Genomic DNA, 18147 nt, shown 5'->3' on the forward strand with positions numbered 1-18147 from the left:
CAGAAGGTATTCAGACTTGAGATCCACAACGGTAGTTGAACACGAACCAGAAGGTATTCAGACTTGAGATCCACAACGGTAGCTGAACATGAACCAGAAGGTATTCAGACTTGAGATCCACAACGGTAGCTGAACATGAACCAGAAGGTATTCAGACTTGAGATCCACAATGGTAGCTGAACATGAACCAGAAGGTATTCAGACTTGAGATGCACACTCAGAAAATCGCTCAAGTCTTCCATTGACATCAATGAAAGCTTTAGGAGAAAGTCTGAATGACTACTAGGATCCCTGGAGTCATCATGCCCTGACTTGGTGACTATGGTTCATTAACAATACCTCTGTGTTTGTGTGTGTGGCGCTGTGTTTGTGTGTGTGTGTGGCTGTGTGTGTGTGTGTGTGTGTGGCTGTGTGTGTGTGGCTGTGTGTGTGTGGCTGTGTGTGTGTGTGTGGCTGTGTGTGTGTGTGGTTGTGTGTGTGTGTGTGTGGCGCTGTGTGTGCGTGTGTGTGCGTGCGTGGATGTGTGTGTGTGGCTTTGTGTGGCTGTGTGTGGCGCTGTGTGTGTGTGTGGCGCTGTGTGTGTGTGGCGCTGTGTGTGTGTGGTGCTGTGTGTGCGGCTGTGTGCGGATGTGTGCGGCTGTGTGTGTGTGTGGCGCTGTGTGTGTGTGGCGCTGTGTGTGTGTGGCGCTGTGTGTGTGTGGCGCTGTGTGTGTGTGGCGCTGTGTGTGTGGCGCTGTGTGTGTGGCGCTGTGTGTGTGGCGCTGTGTGTGTGGCGCTGTGTGTGTGTGGTGCTGTGTGTGTGTGGCGCTGTGTGTGCGTGTGGCGCTGTGTGTGTGTGGCGCTGTGTGCGGATGTGTGCGGCTGTAACACTGGTTCATTAACATGTGTGTAGTAACCTATGACCCAGAGAGGTTTAGAGGAAGTCAAGACAGGGTGCGGAGGATATAAAGAGGGAGGGGTGAGGACTCGGAGCAGCAGAGCTACATCAGGAATGAAGAGGTCAGGTACGAGGGAGGGACATCAGGGCATGGCTGTCTGGCTGGTGGTGGAGAGGAGCGCTCCATGGCCTTAGCTGGCTTCCTGTGTGTGTCCTCACCACATCACTAGCAGTAGAGAAGTCATTGTTGAGCAGGCTCTCCAAGGCCATCCAGCGGACCGGTCTGTTCTCATTGTCTCCCAGACAGTGGTAGTCCGTGGGGAACAGGTCTCTGGACAGGGCGTTGTCACAGATCTTCACCTGCATGCTGTCATCAATACTGTCAGCGGAAGAGAGGTAGAGGACAGGGCAACAGAGGAGAGGAAGGGGGGGTAGAGGACATGGCAACAGAGGAGAGGAGGGGGGGTAGAGGACATGGCAACAGAGGAGAGGAGGGGGGGTAGAGGACATGGCAACAGAGGAGAGGAGGGGGGGTAGAGGACATGGCAACAGAGGAGAGGAGGGGGGGTAGAGGACATGGCAACAGAGGAGAGGAGGGGGGGTAGAGGACATGGCAACAGAGGAGAGGAGGGGGGGTAGAGGACATGGCAACAGAGGAGAGGAAGGGGGGTAGAGGACATGGCAACAGAGGAGAGGAGGGGGGGTAGAGGACATGGCAACAGAGGAGAGGAGGGGGGGGGTAGAGGACATGGCAACAGAGGAGAGGAGGGGGGGTAGAGGACATGGCAACAGAGGAGAGGAGGGGGGGTAGAGGACATGGCAACAGAGGAGAGGAGGGGGGGTAGAGGACATGGCAACAGAGGAGAGGAGGGGGGGTAGAGGACATGGCAACAGAGGAGAGGAGGGGGGGTAGAGGACATGGCAACAGAGGAGAGGAGGGGGGGTAGAGGAGAGGAGGGGGGTAAGAGGACATGGCAACAGAGGAGAGGAGGGGGGGTAGAGGACATGGCAACAGAGGAGAGGAGGGGGGGTAGAGGACATGGCAACAGAGGAGAGGGGGGGTAGAGGACATGGCAACAGAGGAGAGGAGGGGGGGTAGAGGACATGGCAACAGAGGAGAGGAGGGGGGGTAGAGGACATGGCAACAGAGGAGAGGAAGGGGGGTAGAGGACATGGCAACAGAGGAGAGGAGGGGGGTAGAGGACATGGCAACAGAGGAGAGGAGGGGGGGTAGAGGACATGGCAACAGAGGAGAGGAGGGGGGGTAGAGGACATGGCAACAAAGGAGAGGAGGGGGGTAGAGGACATGGCAACAGAGGAGAGGAGGGGGAGTAGAGGAGAGGAGGGGGGGTAGAGGACATGGCAACAGAGGAGAGGAGGGGGGTAGAGGACATGGCAACAGAGGAGAGGAGGGGGGTAGAGGACATGGCAACAGAGGAGAGGAGGGGGGTAGAGGACATGGCAACAGAGGAGAGGGGGGGGTAGAGGAGAGGAGGGGGGGTAGAGGACATGGCAACAGAGGAGAGGAGGGGGGGTAGAGGACATGGCAACAGAGGAAAAGAGGGGGGTAGAGGACATGGCAACAGAGGAGAGGAGGGGGGGTAGAGGAGAGGAGGGGGGGTAGAGGACATGGCAACAGAGGAGAGGAGGGGGGGGGGAGGAGGGGGGTAGAGGACATGGCAACAGAGGAGAGGAGGGGGGGGTAGAGGAGAGGAGGGGGGGTAGAGGACATGGCAACAGAGGAGAGGAGGGGGAGTAGAGGACATGGCAACAGAGGAGAGGAGGGGGGGTAGAGGACATGGCAACAGAGGAGAGGAGGGGGGGTAGAGGACATGGCAACAGAGGAGAGGAGGGGGGGTAGAGGACATGGCAACAGAGGAGAGGAGGGGGGGTAGAGGACATGGCAACAGAGGAGAGGAGGGGGGGGTAGAGGACATGGCAACAGAGGAGAGGAGGGGGGGTAGAGGACATGGCAACAGAGGAGAGGAGGGGGGGTAGAGGACATGGCAACAGAGGAGAGGAGGGGGGGTAGAGGACATGGCAACAGAGGAGAGGAGGGGGGGGTAGAGGAGAGGAGGGGGGGTAGAGGACATGGTAACAGAGGAGAGGGGGGGGTAGAGGACATGGCAACAGAGGAGAGGACGGGGGTAGAGGACATGGTAACAGAGGAGAGGGGGGGTAGAGGACATGGCAACAGAGGAGAGGAGGGGGGTAGAGGACATGGCAACAGAGGAGAGGAGGGGGGGTAGAGGACATGGCAACAGAGGAGAGGAGGGGGGGTAGAGGACATGGCAACAGAGGAGAGGAGGGGGGGTAGAGGACATGGCAACAGAGGAGAGGAGGGGGGGTAGAGGACATGGTAACAGAGGAGAGGGGGGGTAGAGGACATGGCAACAGAGGAGAGGAGGGGGGTAGAGGACATGGCAACAGAGGAGAGGAGGGGGGGTAGAGGACATGGTTAACTGATTCAACATACATTTACATGCTCTTACAGTTGTTGCTATTAAGTGTTTATGAAATGCTTATGAATGCGTTGTGTATTGGTTACAAATGTGATATCAAGTCCTTATATAGGGACCTTTAACAGAAAGTGTGAACCGAAGGTATCACCCAACACAGTAGTTGACAAACACTTTCTGTAGGTTTTCTAAATGGTATGTTATCAAATCAAATAAATTGTATTGGTCACATGCGCCGAATACAACAGGTGTAGACTTCACCGTGCAAAGCTTACTTACGAGCCCTTTCCCAACAACGCAGAGTTAAAAAGACAAATATTTGCTAAATAAAAAAGGAAATCGTAAAACAATACAATAATGAGGCTGTATACAGGAAGTACCGGTACTGAGTCAATGTGCAGGGGTATGAGGTAGTGAAAGTATTCAGACCCCTTGACTTATTCCACCTTGTTACGTAACAGCCTTATTCTAAAATGGATTAAATAGTTGTATACACTCATATGCTAAATGGCATATTATTATTATTATCATATGTTGTACATATACTCAGGCTCAGGCTCTTGGGGCAGTGCTGCTTTAGTGGGTCTGCGTTCATCTTTCTGTCATGGCTGTGTAGGCTACCTGCAGTAATAGACTTCTCCTTAGTGGGTGGGTCGCTCAGGTGGGTGTCTAGAATATAGTTTCGGCACCGTTGCATCACGATAGGACAAAAATAAAAACAACAAAACGGATGCATATCCCATATCTGCGCTCTGTCACAACTCCTGCATAGAGTGTTCGCAGATGAGCCGAGCAGGACAGGGTCATGAGATACTCACACACAGTTCCTGGCGGCCAGATCTTTGTGGATGACCTCTCTCCTGGCCAGGTAGCTCATCCCACATGAGATCTGGATCGCCATGTGGACCAAGTCCTGCTGGGAGATGGCCTACAGAGACAGAGGGAGAGAAACTGAGCATGAGAGGGGGAGAGAGAGAGAGAGAGCGAGCGAGAGAGAGACAGAGAGAGACAGAGAAAGAGAGAGAGAGAGAAAGAAAGAGAGAGAGACAGAGAGAAAGAGAGAGCGAGAGCGAGAGAGAGAGAGAGAGAGAGAGAGCGAGAGCGAGAGCGAGAGAGCGTGGTGGAAAGTGGATATTCAGAGAAGTAGCCTGGTTGGTGAGGTTTACAATTTCACCACTCTGAGAAAAAATAACAATGGCTTCAATCACTTTTCAGATCACTGTAGTAGGACTTATTATGGGAGGCTTTTTAAAGCACTTTTCAGATTCCACAAGAAAAATACTGTATAACAAGAATGAAACTAGTCTTGTAGCTATTAAAGTTTTACAGACAGGACAGAGGGCCATATAGCCTGTTTAGGATAAAAGCTATTTGTTTTGTTTTTAAGAGGGCCCCAAGAGACAGGCCTGAAGGACCCCTGACTAATACAGAAACCAAAAGGCCCACAGGGCTCTGGTAAAAAGCAGTGCACTATGTAGATCCTAGGTGGGACACATCCAAAGTAGAAGATCATCTAGTGAGACAGGAGGAACCATAAGCCTGCTTCACTACCATCGTGTTATCTGTCCAATTAGCTCGGATGGCTTAGCCTCGCAGAGTACACATAAACAGCATGTCATGATGCTAATTCATGTAGCTTAGCCTAGCGGCGTCTATTTACATAAACATATTGTGTTTTACCTGGAAAGGTGACAGACAACTAGCCGACGGATGACATGCTGTGTGAGCTGAAGAGGACGGATGACATGCTGTGAGAGCTGAAGAGGACGGATGACACGCTGTGTGAGCTGAAGAGGACGGATGACATGCTGTGTGAGCTGAAGAGGACGGATGACACGCTGTGAGAGCTGAAGAGGACGGATGACACGCTGTGAGAGCTGAAGAGGACGGATGACATGCTGTGTGAGCTGAAGAGGACGGATGACATGCTGTGTGAGCTGAAGAGGACGGATGACACGCTGTGTGAGCTGAAGAGGACGGATGACATGCTGTGTGAGCTGAAGAGGACGGATGACATGCTGTGTGAGCTGAAGAGGACGGATGACACGCTGTGTGAGCTGAAGAGGACGGATGACATGCTGTGAGAGCTGAAGAGGACGGATGACATGCTGTGAGAGCTAATTCCCCAGAAGAAAGAAAGAGGGCTCCTGATGCACCACATCACGGCTTTGACGTAATCCTGCCCAGCATCCCAAATGGCACCCTATTCCCCATGGGCACTGGTCAAAAGTAGTGCACTACATAGGGAAAAGGGTACCATTTGGGATGCAACCTCAGCCTGAGTCAGACACACTGCTGGGGTGAGGTGCATTGTGGGCCGGGGCTGGCTCTGATGGACAGAGCAGAGATTTACAGCTGTCATAGACACACGCATGCAGGCACACGCATGCACACACAGGCATGCATACGCACAGGGAAGAGATTTCCAGCTGTTTAATGTTCTGTGACCTGATCTGTCAGCGTGACTCAACTCGTATTAATTGGACCCTTTGTGTTAAAGAAGACATCAGCGCCAGGCAACATTATAGCGTGATTAAACCCAGAGACATACATACAGTGAGGGAAAATAGTATTTGATCCCCTGCTGATTTTGTACGTTTGCCCACTGACAAAGAAATGATCAGTCTATAATTTTCAGAAAGAGTTCTGGCTCCCAGGTGTCTTTTATACAGGTAACGAGCTGAGATTAGGAGCACACTCTTAAAGGGAGTGCTCCTAATCTCAGCTTGTTACCTGTATAAAAGACACCTGTCCACAGAATCAATCAGATTCTAAACTCTCCACCATGGCCAAGACCAAAGAGCTCTCCAAGGATGTCAGGGACAAGATTGTAGACCTACACAAGGCTGGAATGGGCTACAAGACCATCGCCAAGCAGCTTGGTGAGAAGGTGACAACAGTTGGTGCGATTATTCGCAAATGGAAGAAACACAAAATAACTGTCAATCTCCCTCGGCCTGGGGCTCCATGCAACATCTCACCTCGTGGAGTTGCAATGACCATGAGAACGGTGAAGAATCAGCCCAGAGCTACACGGGAGGATCTTGTCAATGATCTCAAGGCAGTTGGGACCATAGTCACCAAGAAAACAATTGGTAACACACTACGCCGTGAAGGACTGAAATCCTGCAGCGCCCGCAAGGTCCCCCTGCTCAAGAAAGCACATATACAGGGCCGTCTGAAGTTTGCCAATGAACATCTGAATGATTCAGATGAGAACTGGGTGAAAGTGTTGTGGTCAGATGAGACCAAAATCGAGCTCTTTGGCATCAACTCAACTCGCTGTGTTTGGAGGAGGAGGAATGCTGCCTATGACCCCAAGAACACCATCCCCACCGTCAAACATGGAGGTGGAAACATTATGCTTGGGGGGTGATTTTCTGCTAAGGGTACAGGACAACTTCACCGCATCAAAGGGACGATGGACGGGGCCATGTACCGTCAAATCTTGGGTGAGAACCTCCTTCCCTCAGCCAGGGCATTGAAAATGGGTCGTGGATGGGTATTCCAGCATGACAATGACCCAAAACACACGGCCAAGGCAACAAAGGAGTGGCTCAAGAAGAAGCACATTAAGGTCCTGGAGTGGCCTAGCCAGTCTCCAGACCTTAATCCCATAGAAAATATGTGGAGGGAGCTGATGGTTCGAGTTGCCAAACGTCAGGCTCGAAACCTTAATGACTTGGAGAAGATCTGCAAAGAGGAGTGGGACAAAATCCCTCCTGAGATGTGTGCAAACCTGGTGGCCAACTACAAGAAACGTCTGACCTCTGTGATTGCCAACAATGGTTTTGCCACCAGTACTAAGTCATGTTTTGCAGAGGGGTCAAATACTTATTTCCCTCATTAAAATGCAAATCAATTTATAACATTTTATAACATAGTTTTTCTGGATTTTTTTGTTGTTATTCTGTCTCTCACTGTTCAAATAAACCTACCATTAAAATGATAGACTAATCATGTCTTTGTCAGTGGGCAAACTTACAAAATCAGCAGGGGATCAAATACTTTTTTCCCCTCACTGTACATATAAAACATTAAAGCGTGATTAAACCCAGAACCATATATACAGTGCCTTCGGAAAGTATTCAGACCCCTGTACTTTTTCCATATTTTGTTACGATACAGACTTATTCTAAAAAGGATTAAGTAAAAAAAATCCTCAGCAATCTACACACAATACCACATAATGACAAGCAAAAACAGGTGGACATTTTTGCACATGTATAAAAAACAAAAAAAAGAATAACTTATTTACATAAGTATTCAGACCCTTTACTCAGTACTTTGTTGAAGCGCCTTACATACGTATTGTGACCCTTTGCTATGAGACTCGAAAATTGATTAAATTGTTTTTTCCCCCTCATCTACACACAATACCTCATAATGACAAAGCAAAAAAAGGATTTTAGAAGTTTTTGCACATTTATTACAAATAAAAAACGGATATATCACATTTACATAACTCTGAGGTCCTGAGCGCTCTGGAGCAGGTTTTCATCAAGGATCTCTCTGTAATTTGCTCCGTTCATATTTCCCTGGATCCTGACTAGTCTCCCAGTCCCTGCCACTGAAAACCATCCCCACAGCATGATGCTGCCACCACCATGCTTCACCGTTGGGATGGTGCCAGGTTTCCTCCAGACGTGACGCTTGGCATTCAGGCCAAAGAGTTTACTCTTGGTTTCATCAGTCTCATGGTCTGAGAGTCTTTAGGTGCCTTTTGGCAAACTCCAAGCAGGCCGTCATGTGCCTTTTACAGAGGAGTGGTTTCCGCTGGCCACTCTACCATAAAAGGCTTGAAAGGTGGAGTGCTGCAGAGACGGTTGTCCTTCTGGAAGGTTCTCCAATCTCCACAGAGGAACTCTGGAGCTCTGTTAGAGCAGCCATCGGGTTCTTGGTCACCTCCCTGACCAAGGCCCTTCTCCCCCGATTGCTCAGTTCGGCCGGGCGGCCAGCTCTAGGAAGAGTCTTGGTGGTTCCAAACTTCTTCCATTTAAGAATGATGGAGGGCCACTGTGTTCTTGGGGACCTTCAATACTGCAGATATCCTAACCATTTCGCCAGAATGTTCCATCTTCATCCCATAAGTATTGAAGGTAGTGTGCTGTCACAGCTATCTTTAGACATACCAGTACCACCACTGTGCTATAGAATTAACCCACCCAAACTAGGCCTATCTGAAATATGAAAATGATTAATGAAATCACCAGGTAGCCTTTATTGATGTAGAAAAGATGTGTCCGTAGCAAACAGACTTTACATGCTAAACATTGCTAAACTGTACTTTACATGCTAAACGGTACTTTACATGGATAATATTAACGTCGGTAGGCTACTCTGTTTTTGCAAAACTGGAGAAAATTAAGCAAACGTTTTTTCTGGTCACCAATCTGGATATGTGCGCCCACCTTTGTCTTTGAAACAAGAATTTACTACAATGCCATAGGCCTATGTTAGTGACAGAGCGAATAGACAAATGGTATACAGTGGGGAGAACAAGTATTTGATACACTGCCGATTTTGCAGGTTTTCCTACTTACAAAGCATGTAGAGGTCTGTAATTTTTTATCATAGGTACACTTCAACTGTGAGAGAAAATCCTGAAAATCACATTGTATGATTTTTAAGTAATTCATTTGCATTTTATTGCATGACATAAGTATTTGATACATCAGAAAAGCTTTTGACTGGTACTGTATTTACACAAGGGCTTTGTTTACTTTAACAGATATAATAACACCTTGTGAAGCAGATGTAGGTTGGTCCTCTGTAGCTCAGCTGGTAGAGCACGGCGCTTGTAACCCCAAGGTAGTGGGTTCGATCCCCGGGACCACCCATACGTAAAAATGTATGCGCACATGACTAAGTCGCTTTGGATAAAAGCGTCTGCTAAATGGCGTATTTTTATTTTTAATTTTTTTAAATGTTGAGTAGAGAATGAGCCAAACTGTAATGCTATGCTAAAGTTGGAATGATGCTATGCTAAAGACTGTATTGATGCTACGCTTAAGACCGGAATAATGCTACGCTAAAGACCGGAATAATGCTACGCTAAAGACCGGAATAATGCTATGCAAAAGACCGGAATAATGGTATGCAAAAGACCGGAATAATGCTATGCTAAAGACCGGAATAAAGCTATGCTAAAGACCGGAATAATGCTATGCTCTCTCCGTGCTTTCCAGACACTTCAGGGTGTCTCCCAAATGGCAACCTAATTCCCCATAGCGCTCTGGTCAAAAGTAGTGCACTATATAGGGAATAGGGTGCCATTTGGGACGTATCTAAAGATACACCGATGATTTATGTCTACATGTTTATTTTACGACAGCACAAGGAAAGAAATGTTACGAGTATGTCTTTGTCAGTCCCCTACCAAATCGGGCAAAAGTATATTTTGAGAGGATGGACGGGAGGCAAAGTGGTGGTGTGTTATCCCAAACATACAAAGGAAGTTCTCTTCACAGCTATTGAGCAGCAAGCTTAGTCTTGTGATGGAAAATTAGTCAGCAGGTTTTTTCTGCTGCACCTTCAACAGGGCTTTTCCCTCTCGGAACGTGCGTGTGCGCGCGCATGTGCGTGTGAGAATCGAGAGTCTCGGTTCAAGGCTGATTGATTGGTTGGATTTACGTTACGTTACGTGCCAAGTGGATCAAAGGACCCCTGGGGGTACCAAGCACAATGGGACACAGTGTCTATGCCTTAAGCTCCAGATTAAAGGGGTACTTAGCAATTCTACTTCCCCAGAGTCAGAAGAACTCGTGGATACCATTTTAATGTCTCTGCGTGCAGTTTTAAGGAAGTTGCTAACTACAGTGGGGGAAAAAAGTATTTAGTCAGCCACCAATTGTGCAAGTTCTCCCACTTAAAAAGATGAGAGAGGCCTGTAATTTTCATCATAGGTACATGTCAACTATGCCAGACAAATTGAGGAAAAAAAATCCAGAAAATCACATTGTAGGATTTTTTATGAATTTATTTGCAAATTATGGTGGAAAATAAGTATTTGGTCAATAACAAAAGTTTCTCAATACTTTGTTATATACCCTATGTTGGCAATGACACAGGTCAAACGTTTTCTGTAAGTCTTCACAAGGTTTTCACATACTGTTTATTGGTATTTTGGCCCATTCCTCCATGCAGATCTCCTCTAGAGCAGTGATGTTTTGGGGCTGTCGCTGGGCAACACGGACTTTCAACTCCCTCCAAAGATTTTCTATGGGGTTGAGATCTGGAGACTGGCTAGGCCACTCCAGGACCTTGAAATGCTTCTTACGAAGCCACTCCTTCGTTGCCCGGGCGGTGTGTTTGGGATCATTGTCATGCTGAAAGACCCAGCCACGTTTCATCTTCAATGCCCTTGCTGATGGAAGGAGGTTTTCACTCAAAATCTCACGATACATGGCCCCATTCATTCTTTCCTTTACACGGATCAGTCGTCCTGGTCCCTTTGCAGAAAAACAGCCCCAAAGCATGATGTTTCCACCTCCATAATTCACAGTAGGTATGGTGTTCTTTGGATGCAACTCAGCATTCTTTGTCCTCCAAACACGACGAGTTGGGTTTTTACCAAAAAGTTCTATTTTGGTTTCATCTGACGATATGACATTCTCCCAATCCTCTTCTGGATCATCCAAATGCACTCTAGCAAACTTCAGACGGGCCTGGACATGTACTGGCTTAAGCAGGGGGACACGTCTGGCACTGCAGGATTTGAGTCCCTGGCGGCGTAGTGATAACCATAGAACGGTAGGACGACAGTACGCCAGAGCCAGGGTTTGGATAATGGTAGGATAACCATAGAACGGTAGGACGGCAGTAGGCCGGAGCCAGGGTTTGGATAATGGTAGGATAACCATAGTAGAACGGTAGGATGACAGTAGGCCGGAGCCAGGGTTTGGATAATGGTAGGATAACCATAGTAGAACGGTAGGATGACAGTAGGCCGGAGCCAGGGTTTGGATAATGGTAGGATAACCATAGTAGAACGGTAGGACGGCAGTAGGCCGGAGCCAGGGTTTGGATAATGGTAGGATAACCATAGAACGGTAGGACGGCAGTAGGCCGGAGCCAGGGTTTGGATAATGGTAGGATAACCATAGTAGAACGGTAGGATGACAGTAGGCCGGAGCCAGGGTTTGGATAATGGTAGGATAACCATAGTAGAACGGTAGGACGGCAGTAGGCCGGAGCCAGGGTTTGGATAATGGTAGGATAACCATAGAACGGTAGGACGGCAGTAGGCCGGAGCCAGGGTTAGGGGCTCACCTGTGGGTTGTTGGCCTCGGCCAGCTTGCACTGTCTCAGGAACAGTTTGAGGTTACCCCAGTTCATATAGGGCAGCAGTACCATGGGCTTCTCTCCTTCCTCTGTACACACGTGACTGATGGGGAGCAGGTTCCTGGAGGACAGAGAGAAACACAAGGGTAAACATACTGCACACATCAGTTAGCCCAGTGTTTCCCAACTCTGGGTCCTCAAGTACCCCTAACAGCACACATTTTGTTGTAACCCTGGACAAAAACACATGATTCAACTTGTCAAGGGCTTGAAGATTAGTTGACAAGTAGAATCAGGTGTGCTTGTCCGGGACCACAACATAAATATGTACTGCTGGGGGTACTGGAGGACATATCATCTGTGTTCGGGGGAAAGGAGAGAACACATCTGAAATACGTATGGAAACTTTATTCGGAGTGGCTGAGGTTACGGATGTTCTGGAAACCCGTTTTGCCGTGGCTGAAGAGATTTTACACCTAGCGGATGCTCTTTGTTCCGCTGCCAACCTAGAGGATGCTCTGTGCTCCGCTGCCGCTTCCCTGATGAACAAACCAACTTCATGTTGTACACAAAGGACATGTTCAAAAGAAATGTTCCAACTATTGCATTCCAAGCTTCAGTAGAATATTAACCCTCTACAGTCGAAGCCGGGGAGGGGGTTCTACTAAGCTATATGGAATTGTTTTAAGAAGGTCATGCCAAGGATGACTTAGCTATTTGATTTTAAATTTTGAAGTATATATATTTGGCCTTAATGCTATTAGCCCATTCAAACGCGTTGAATTACAGATTCACTGCATGGAACAGAGTCCCAAAAATAATAAAATGAAAGTTTGTTCTAAAGTGTCTGTCCTATATCTGAGATAATAAATATCAGGATGTCCCCCCCCATGTATTTAACCCCTTATTTTTGGCACTAAACAGTCTCCATATACAGTTGAAGTCGGAAGTTTACATACACTTAGGTCAAAATGATAATGGGAAATATATATTTTTAAAGGATATGTATATATGTATGTATATGTATTTATATGTATGTATGTGTATATGTATGTACAGTGAGGGAAAAAAGTATTTGATCCCCAGCTGATTTTGTACAGTGGGGGGAAAAAGTATTTAGTCAGCCACCAATTGTGCAAGTTTCAGCCACCAATTGTGCAAGTTATCCCACTTAGAAAGATGAGAGGCCTGTAATTTTCATCATAGGTACACGTCAACTATGACAGACAAAATGAGAAAAAAAATCCAGAAAATCACATTGTAGGATTTTTCATGAATTTATTTGCAAATTATGGTGGAAAATAAGTATTTGGTCAATAACAAAAGTTTCTCAACACTTTGTTATATACCCTATGTTGGCAATGACACAGGTCAAATATTTTCTGTAAGTCGTTATTGGTATTTTGGCCCATTCCTCCATGCAGATCTCCTCTAGAGCAGTGATGTTTTGGGGCTGTCGCTGGGCAACACAGACTTTCAACTCCCTCCAAAGATTTTCTATGGGGTTGAGATCTGGAGACTGGCTAGGCCACTCCAGGACCTTGAAATGCTTCTTACGAAGCCACTCCTTCGTTGCCCGGGCGGTGTGTTTGGGATCATTGTCATGCTGTAAGACCCAGCCACGTTTCATCTTCAATGCCCTTGCTGATGGAAGGAGGTTTTCACTCAAAATCTCACGATACATGGCCCCATTCATTCTTTCCTTTACACGGATCAGTCGTCCTGGTCCCTTTGCAGAAAAACAGCCCCAAAGCATGATGTTTCCACCTCCATGCTTCACAGTAGGTATGGTGTTCTTTGGATGCAACTCAGCATTCTTTGTCCTCCAAACAGGACGAGTTGAGTTTTTACCAAAAAGTTCTATTTTGGTTTCATCTGACCATATGACATTCTCCCAATCCTCTTCTGGATCATCCAAATGCACTCTAGCAAACTTCAGACGGGCCTGGACATGTACTGGCTTAAGCAGGGGGACACGTCTGGCACTGCAGGATTTGAGTCCCTGGCGGCGTAGTGTGTTACTGATGGTAGGCTTTGTTACTTTGGTCCCAGCTCTCTGCAGGTCATTCACTAGGTCCCCCCGTGTGGTTCTGGGATTTTTGCTCACTGTTCTTGTGATCATTTTGACCCAACGGGGTGAGATCTTGCGTGGAGCCCCAGATCGAGGGAGATTATCAGTGGTCTTGTATGTCTTCCATTTCCTAATAATTGCTCCCACAGTTGATTTCTTCAAACCAAGCTGCTTACCTATTGCAGATTCAGTCTTCCCAGCCTGGTGCAGGTCTACAATTTTGTTTCTGGTGTCCTTTGACAGCTCTTTGGTCTTGGCCATAGTGGAGTTTGGAGTGTGACTGTTTGAGGTTGTGGACAGGTGTCTTTTAATCTGATAACAAGTTCAAACAGGTGCCATTAATACAGGTAACGAGTGGAGGACAGAGGAGCCTCTTAAAGAAGAAGTTACAGGTCTGTGAGAGCCAGACATCTTGCTTGTTTGTAGGTGACCAAATACTTAAATTTGCAAATAAATTCATAAAAAATCCTACAATGTGATTTCCTGGATATTTTTTTCTCAATTTGTCTGTCATAGTTGACGTGTACCTATGATGAAAATTACAGGCCTCTCTCATCTTTTTAAGTGGGAGAACTTGCACAATTGGTGGCTGACTAAATACTTTTTTCCCCCACTGTACGTTTGCCCACTGACAAAGAAATGATCAGTCTATAATTTTAATGGTAGGTTTATTTGAACAGTGTGAGACAGAATAACAACAAAAAAATCCAGAAAAACGCATGTTAAATATGTTATAACTTGATTTGCATTTTAATGAGGGAAAAAAGTATTTGACACCCTCTCAATCAGAAAGATTGGTCAGGTTTCTTTTATACAGGTAACGAGCTGAGATTAGGAGCACACTCTTAAATGGAGTGCTCCTAATCTCAGGTGTGCTCCTAATCTCAGTTTGTTACCTGTATAAAAGACACCTGTCCACAGAAGCAATCAATCAATCAGATTCCAAACTCTCCACCATGGCCAAGACCAAAGAGCTCTCCAAGGATGTCAGGGACAAGATTGTTGACCTACACAAGGCTGGAATGGGCTACAAGACCATCGCCAAGCAGCTTGGTGAGAAGGTGAAAACAGTTGGTGTGATTATTCGCAAATGAAAGAAACACAAATAACTGTCAATCTCCCTCGGCCTGGGGCTCCATGCAAGGTCTCACCTCGTGGAGTTGCAATGATCATGAGAACGGTGAGGAATCAGCCCAGAACTATACGTGAGGATCTTGTCAATGATCTCAAAGCAGCTGGGACCATAGTCACCAAGAAAACAATTGGTAACACACTACGCCGTGAAGGACTGAAATCCTGCAGCGCCCGCAAGGTCCCCCTGCTCAAGAAAGCACATATACAGGCCCGTCTGAAGTTTGCCAATGAACATCTGAACGATTCAGAGGAGAACTGGGTGAAAGTGTTGTGGTTAGATGAGACCAAAATCTAGCTCTTTGGCATCAACTCAACTTGCCGTGTTTGGAGGAAGAGGAATGCTGCCTATGACCCCAAGAACACCATCCCCACCGTCAAACATGGAGGTGGAAACAATATGCTTTGGGGGTGTTTTTCTGCTAAGGGGACAGGACAACTTCACCGCATCAAAGGGACGATGGACGGGGCCATGTACCGTCAAATCTTGGGTGAGAACCTCCTTCCCTCAGCCAGGGCATTGAAAATGGGTCGTGGATGGGTATTCCAGCATGACAATGACCCAAAACACACGGCCAAGGCAACAAAGGAGTGGCTCAAGAAGAAGCACATTAAGGTACTGGAATGGCCTAGCCAGTCTCCAGACCTTAATCCCATAGAAAATCTGTGGAGGGAGCTGAAGGTTCGAGTTGCCAAACGTCAGGCTCGAAACCTTAATGACTTGGAGAAGATCTGCAAAGAGGAGTGGGACAAAATCCCTCCTGAGATGTGTGCAAACCTGGTGGCCAACTGCAAGAAAGGTCTGACCTCTGATTGCCAACAAGGGTTTCGCCACCAAGTACTAAGTCATTTTTGCAGAGGGGTCAAATACTTATTTCCCTCATTAAAATGCAAATCAATTTATAAAATTTTTGACATACGCTTTTCTGGATTTTTTTGTTGTTATTCTGCCTCTCACTGTTCAAATAAACCTACCATTAAAATTATAGACTGATCATGTCTTTGTCAGTGGGCAAACATACAAAATCAGCAGGGGATCAAATACTTTTTCCCCCTCACTGTATGTATATGTACAGTTGAAGTCGGAAGTTTACATACACTTAGGTTGGAGTCATTAAAACTCGTTTTTGCATCATGAGGAAGGAAAATTATGTGGATATATTGAAGCAACATCTCAAGACATCAGTCAGGAAGTTAAAGCTTGGTCGCAAATGGGTCTTCCAAATGGACAATGACCCCGAGCATACTTCCAAAGTTGTGGCAAAATGGCTTATGGATAACAAAGTCAAGGTATTGGAGTGGCCATCACAAAGCCCTGACCTCAATCCTATAGAAAATTTGTGGGCAGAACTGAAAAAGCGTGTGCGAGCAAGGAGGCCTACAAACCTGACTCAGTTACACCAGCTCTGTCAGGAGGAATGGGACAAAATTCACCCAATTTATTGTGGGAAGCTTGTGGAAGACTACCCGAAACGTTTGACCCAAGTTAAAAAATGTAAAGGCAATGCTACCAAATACTAATTGAGTGTATGTAAACTTCTGATCCACTGGGATTGTGATGAAAGAAATAAAAGCTGAAATAAATCATTAATCATAAATCATAATTCTCTCTACTATTATTCTGACATTTCACATTCTTAAAATAAAGTGGTGATCCTAACTGACCTAAGACAGGGAATTTTTACTAGGATAAAATGTCAGGAATTGTGAAAAACTGAGTTTAAATGTATTTGGCTAAGGTGTATGTAAACTTCAGACTTCAACTGTATACTGTCCTTCCATTAATTTTCTCAAGATGAGATGAGTCTTGTGAGGCCTGTGGGAGTCATACAGCAAAACAACCCACATCTACGTGTTCGTGGTAGGCTCACGTTTCCACAGAGCGGTCATATTAGTGTGTAGCCCAAACGGTTCGGACGCTACAGACAGAAGTTGGCAGGTCGGCTGCACCAAGACGCTTGTGAGGGTCATCGTGTTCATGAGAGTCTCATCTTTCCACAGAGTTGTCATAATAGTTTGTAGGTTTTCTGTGAGAAGACCGATTTTCGGGATGTCTCATGGTCCGACAAACACCCGCTATAGCTCTGTCACCTTTCACCGCAGATGCGGAAGTGCGATATCGCCGGGGAGGTGGAGTGGGAGCAGTATCTATGGAGTGTAAAATAACACATGGGAGGTGGAGTGGGAGCAGTATCTATGGAGTGTATAATAACACATGGGAGGTGGAGTGGGAGCAGTATCTATGGAGTGTATAATAACACATGGGAGGTGGAGTGGGAGCAGTATCTATGGAGTGTATAATAACACATGGGAGGTGGAGTGGGAGCAGTATCTATGGAGTGTATAATAACACATGGGAGGTGGAGTGGGAGCAGTATCTATGGAGTGTATAATAACACATGGGAGGTGGAGTGGGAGCAGTATCTATGGAGTGTATAATAACACATGGGAGGTGGAGTGGGAGCAGTATCTATGGAGTGTATAATAACACATGGGAGGTGGAGTGGGAGCAGTATCTATGGAGTGTATAATAACACATGGGAGGTGGAGTGGGAGCAGTATCTATGGAGTGTATAATAACACATGGGAGGTGGAGTGGGAGCAGTATCTATGGAGTGTATAATAACACATGGGAGGTGGAGTGGGAGCAGTATCTATGGAGTGTATAATAACACATGGGAGGTGGAGTGGGAGCAGTATCTATGGAGTGTATAATAACACATGGGAGGTGGAGTGGGAGCAGTATCTATGGAGTGTATAATAACACGTGGGAGCAGTATCTATGTAGTGTAAAATAACACATGGGAGGTGGAGTGGGAGCAGTATCTATGGAGTGTATAATAACACATGGGAGGTGGAGTGGGAGCAGTATCTATGGAGTGTATAATAACACATGGGAGGTGGAGTGGGAGCAGTATCTATGGAGTGTATAATAACACATGGGAGGTGGAGTGGGAGCAGTATCTATGGAGTGTATAATAACACATGGGAGGTGGAGTGGGAGCAGTATCTATGGAGTGTATAATAACACATGGGAGGTGGAGTGGGAGCAGTATCTATGGAGTGTATAATAACACATGGGAGGTGGAGTGGGAGCAGTATCAATGGAGCGTATAATAACACATGGGAGGTGGAGTGGGAGCAGTATCTATGGAGTGTATAATAACACATGGGAGGTGGAGTGGGAGCAGTAGCTATGGAGTGTAAAATAACACATGGGAGGTGGAGTGGGAGCAGTATCTATGGAGTGTATAATAACACATGGGAGGTGGAGTGGGAGCAGTATCTATGGAGTGTATAATAACATATGGGAGGTGGAGTGGGAA

At 46.8% G+C, this 18147-nt stretch overlaps 1 protein-coding gene across 3 annotated transcripts in view; it reads right to left on the reverse strand.

Moving 5' to 3' along the window:
* LOC311116507 (tyrosine-protein kinase RYK-like) overlaps nucleotides 1-18147 on the reverse strand; it is a 97235-nt gene that overhangs the window by 6529 nt on the left and 72559 nt on the right. For all 3 annotated transcript variants that reach the window (XM_084191596.1, XM_084191595.1, XM_084191594.1), the window contains 3 exons: nucleotides 11608-11740; nucleotides 4155-4264; nucleotides 1097-1256 (listed from right to left, as the gene is read on the reverse strand). In XM_084191596.1, the coding sequence (XP_084047722.1) occupies nucleotides 1097-1256; nucleotides 4155-4264; nucleotides 11608-11740 (403 nt within the window). The remainder of the gene's footprint in view (nucleotides 1-1096; nucleotides 1257-4154; nucleotides 4265-11607; nucleotides 11741-18147) is intronic.

The sequence above is a fragment of the Coregonus lavaretus genome, assembly GCF_964263955.1.
Source record: "Coregonus lavaretus genome assembly, contig: HAP1_SCAFFOLD_550, whole genome shotgun sequence".
Lineage (NCBI taxonomy): Eukaryota > Metazoa > Chordata > Actinopteri > Salmoniformes > Salmonidae > Coregonus > Coregonus lavaretus.